Here is a 5,112-nt window from a genome sequence, read left to right as displayed (position 1 = left end):
TCACAACTGCTATGAGTTTCGGATGGATATTCTGGAATGCATCTACTCAAAACGGGTGCGTTTTCTATCGTTTGATTTCAAAAGCCGAAACTAGACTTTCGAAAGCTGACTTCCGAAAGTCCAAACCCAAGGTTCAAGTTACCTAAGCACTTGAATGGCAAGGTTCAAGTTACCTGAGCACTGGAATGGCAAGTTGCTCGGTGACTGTGATGGTGACGATTTCTATCAACGGATTGATCTGATTTGGTCATCATGTGCTTTGCTTGGACTTCCTTGTCTTTTCGGCCTAATTGCAGCTTATTTTTATCTTTATCTCGTTTAACATCTGTAACATTTCAAATTGGGACTCTCTATGGACTCTCTCCCACCTTATATTTTTTAGTACAATATTTTATAATGTTAACATAAAAATTAACGTTAAATTGTAAAGTACATTTACAAATTGGTTGGAAATGATTAAATTATTAATCATACGCCAAAAAGCAGGAAATCAAAATGTTCTCTTTGATGAGAGAAACTTATAGTTAGCTCAATACAGTGATGGAGGCATTATGGGGCCATTGGTTGTCCTTGACCTGAAAAGTCCAAAAACCTCATTTATATTTGTTTGTATATTGTATTTGACCCTGTATAAATAGTTAAGACAAACTAAATTACAACATCCTCCTCCTACTTCTTCTATTTTCTTCTATCATATTTGTCTTTTTTTATCTCCTCTTGTATGAAATACTTTAGTTGAAACGCCTTGACAGTCATCAACATTACTCCATAGTATCATGTATCCACCATCGGCAAGCCTCTACAAATAATAGTAGTCATCGACATATGTTGGCATAAACTTTCAACATATGTTGATAGGAATTGGTAGTTGCCTACTAGGTGCTAGAAGAAATGGCCCAATAAAGCTTTTTGGTCGATATTATGATCCTATTATTTGAAAATTCTGACTACGCCACTAACTTGATATGCTCCTTGTATTGCTTGTATGAATCAATGGACGTAAACATGTTTGAGTGGTCTACAATCCTGTCTAAACGTATAGAAAAAACTCATCCCAAATGATATACAATCTCCAAAAGAAATTAGGAGAATTGTCAAAATTATAGAATCTTGCCTTTTGTTTCACTAGTCTACTAGCTAGATACGATTACTTTTAATTTATAAACAAACACACAAGGATAAATAAATCACCTTAAATGTGCAACTTAATCCAACAATTCTTAAATAATTAGGTGTCGAAGTGAAACAATGCATGCGAGGGTTTAACGATTATCGAAAGTATGCTGATGATTAACGTTGGTAACGTTGGTAATTGAGAGTAGGCAATCTAACATAGGACAAGTGCATAAGTACTCTACTTGTTAGTTGAAAAATAATAGAAATTTGTGATCAAATAACGCAAGAGATTTACGAGGAAAACTAACTTTATTGATAAAAAAAAAGGAAAGATTACAAGCGGGGGGACTTGGCGCCTGACCCGTCGCAGACAGATTACATAAAACTAAAACTTCGTGACTGTAACTTTTAAATTGTCAATACAACGAAGAAAGAAAAAAAGCATTGTCATTGTGCATGTGATGTTTCAACATTGAACATCCTCATGCCTTTAGCCACTAGTCTTGACGAATGTAGAGAAACTGAACCTGATGATTGGCCTTCTTTGCGCCGCAGGTGGAAAAGAGGTTCCGTTTGAGGATGGCGCCACAAATTCATCCACGAGTTCCTCTACGCCCCCATTATATGAATCATTGGAAGGACCAGCAGCTCCATTGCTAGAGTTTATTGGCGTACCAACTGATGCGCCCTCCTTTGTAGCCGTAATCTTCTCCTCCAATGCCAGCTTCTCTGCTTCTTTAGAATTTGATATATTCGCAGCAGCCGGTAGACTATCGATTGGTGGATTGCAACTTGACAAAGATTCAGTCTGATCATTCTGGTATGGAGTGTCTCTTGGGATTCCTGTCTTTCCGGAGTTAATGTTGTTTGCATCCATACTGTCACATTTTATGGAACATGAATTGACACTGCTGCTCATAGAAGGGCTACCCTCACGAAATTCTTCACCACAGGGACGTAAAGACTTGGCATGGCTTGAGTCAATTTCTACATTACTATCCACCTGCTTTCTCTTCGGCCTGCCATCTGATCCATCTAAATCAGTTTTAGCTTCACATAATTTATGTGGTTCAGATGCTCCAGAAACCGTTGGTCCTGAACCCTGCCTTCTCTCCCAAGTTACTTTAGATGGGCGCAGAGGTTGAACCCCACCAGGAAATACAAAATTTGGGATGCTCCTGCGGTTTACATGGGATACACAGATCTCCATTCCAGGTTTCCATAATGTGTAACGGTTTACATCAGCTTGTTTAAACTCCTCAATTGTTCCTCTTATGTCAAAGTATCGCTGGCCATCATCGGCACAAACTCCTTGACGTCGTTGTAGACCCATGAAGAAAGAACAATGAAAACCTCTTGATTTGTCTGAAAAATCACCTGGTTGTGGGTGACACAGCAGCTTGCCGGATGTGTGCCTCTCAATCTTCAGCATTAGTTGACGGATACGGGACTTAACCCAGCCTTTCCATGCTCTAAAGCCATCATCATTTTCTGCAGTGATGTCTATCTGTAAATAATTCTTATACGCTTCAAAGAAAGCAGAAGACTCAAAAAGGGTATCCCAATCGGCCTTGTTTGCTTCCATAGCCTTACAAATATCATTTCCCCTCTGAAACTCGTCTAACATGATACACTTAGTACTCGGAGACACGCTGTAGCTAGAGTTCATGCTGGGATATGCCGGAGTAATTATGGGCATCAAATGAAGCCTGTCCATTTTGTTTCTTCTAGGATCCCAGACCTGCAGTCCAAGAGACCCAGCTTCAATAGCACAGAGCATGACAGGATTTGGCCAGTGCCACTGCGTATATATCTTAAAGAACCGAGACACTAGCATATTAGGCAGGGCATTCGGGTAAAGTTGGCATATGCGAGCAACAAGCAATGCCCAATTTATACCACCAAGAAATCCTGCAACGTTGGAATAAACACAACGACGCTTTGCCCATAACCTCATGCATCTCAAAGTCGTGCAGAAGTTCTGAATGCTTGGGATTAAACGCAGAATTCGGTCTGTAACTCGGAAACCATTAAGACTACGAACCGTCTGTTCATCTACACCCTGTAGTACTGAGTCTTGTAATATATCCAAGTCTTCTGGAATAACCAAGAGTGCTAGTTGCGCATAAAGAAGATCTATTGCCACCCCACTGAACTTGAATGTCATGACTGGGACGTGAGCATCGGGTACAGGGTTCAACTCTGTCACTTGAGGCATCTCAGACAGCATCCTATGTAGCTCGCCGAAGAAATCTTCTTGACGAGTTGCATATTTAGGACCGACACAGAGTGTGTCTATATCTGCTCCTGGGCCATGAACCCCTAGCCGATACGATCCAAAGGTGACGATCAAAGCATTTGCTTCATCCACCAGTTGCTCATTGAATCCCTTGGCCTTGCTAACTGTCTTAACCCACGCCTTGACAGTCTGGTCGAGGCTGCCAAGAACCTCCTGCCTGCGCACAGCCTCTTCCTGACTCTCATACAATCCAGCATCTTGCAAGTAGTTTTCCAGTTCACGAGTCTTGATCACATCAGACTCGGCCGGTCCGGCCAACGAGATGGGCCCCGTAAGGCCAAACCGCCGCCCGTTATCTTGATTGCTTAATGCATCAGGGTTCCCCATTTACACTATGCAAGAATTTTGAGTATATATAATTTTGCGAATATGGGAATTGGGGAATTTTTTTATCTTTTCTTCCTTTTCAAAATAATGAAATCGAACCCAATCAAATAAAAAAAAAGAGGATATAATGAAATCGAAACAAGCAAATCAGAAAAGAGTAATAATAATAATCTCAATTCTCAAGCAAATTTTTTAATTTTCAGTTGCAGATGCAGTATTGGGCAGATCGAAGCCCTACAAAATACAAATTAAGATAACAAAACTGAGACAAAGCGAAACCGTAACCCTAGATTTTCAATATCGTAATTAATACAAACTTAATTTCAAGCAATTTAAAATTTCCAACCCTAACTAACCCTAGAGGAGGAGGGACAAGAAACAGAACCTATCGGAATGGACGCCGGAAAATTGAGTGGAAGTCAGCACCAAAACGTCTGCGACTGCGGCTTTCAGAATCGTCGGTGAAGATCTTCGGCCGTGGTCGTCTGAGCCTGAGAATTGCAGATACGACGACGACGACTAATTACTCGTCCAATCTCGCCGCCCCCTGGAGATTATCGGGGAATTCTGATCGAGTGATTTTGGTCGATCGAGAGAGAGACAGTAGCTTTTGCCTTCCCCGTTCAGATGGTATATATAGCCTTCCGCTTCGTTGAGGGATTCCTCAAAATTGTGGGACTCTGACCGACTCTGAGTCCGTTTTCGATATGGTTCCTCGAATTAGCGGGAGACTGTCGGGCCCCACTACAACCTATTATGTATCGACCGTTCGATCGTCTAATTTAAAGAATACTTTTTCTTATAGGCGGTGTATCAGTATATTTAAGAGAATTTTAACGAAAAGTTCGTGATACTGTTCATTTTAACGAAAAATTATATTTTTATATTAAAATGTGAAACTTGGTATTATTCTGAGAAAATAATTTTTTTTAAAGAAAACTAATGAAGATTTTGAGTTTTAATTAAAAGGATAAAAATGTGTTGTAAGTGAATAGTATCAAGAATGATTTTTTAGAGTAAAAATGTTACTTTTGTTAAAAGTGAACAATAGCGAAAGTGTTTCGTTAAAACTCCATTTTTTTTAGACTAAGACTTATTAACTTTTTATCACCTCACAATTTTAAGCCGATATTATAAAAAATTATACAAAAAATATGAAATGATAAAGAATTTATAAAAAAAATTTACTTTTGAAGAGTCATCTTAGTATTTATCTACATAGATCTACTATTATTAAGAGCTATCTTGGATTCTTGTTCTCCTGGCCCATGGAGACCACGAAAAATGATGGTCAACCAATCATCGAATCTAATCCAAGCGCTATGTTTGATAGTTTTTAGGTCTTTTTGAAGGTAGACATGTAAACGGAT

At 39.3% G+C, this 5,112-nt stretch overlaps 1 protein-coding gene across 1 annotated transcript; it reads right to left on the bottom strand.

Moving 5' to 3' along the window:
• Nucleotides 1–1,406: 1,406 nt before the first annotated feature.
• LOC126610243 (nuclear poly(A) polymerase 1-like) lies at nt 1,407–4,485 on the bottom strand. Its single transcript, XM_050278252.1, has one exon. The coding sequence runs from the start codon at nt 3,740–3,742 to the stop codon at nt 1,607–1,609; it is 2,136 nt and encodes a 711-aa protein (XP_050134209.1). The 5' UTR covers nt 3,743–4,485; the 3' UTR covers nt 1,407–1,606.
• Between the last annotated feature and the right edge of the window lie 627 nt (nt 4,486–5,112).

Source organism: Malus sylvestris, chromosome 17 (genome assembly GCF_916048215.2).
Source record: "Malus sylvestris chromosome 17, drMalSylv7.2, whole genome shotgun sequence".
Classification (NCBI taxonomy): Eukaryota; Viridiplantae; Streptophyta; class Magnoliopsida; order Rosales; family Rosaceae; genus Malus; species Malus sylvestris.
The sequence above is the reverse complement of the archived record's forward strand: the minus strand, read 5'-3'. Positions and strand labels throughout refer to the sequence as shown.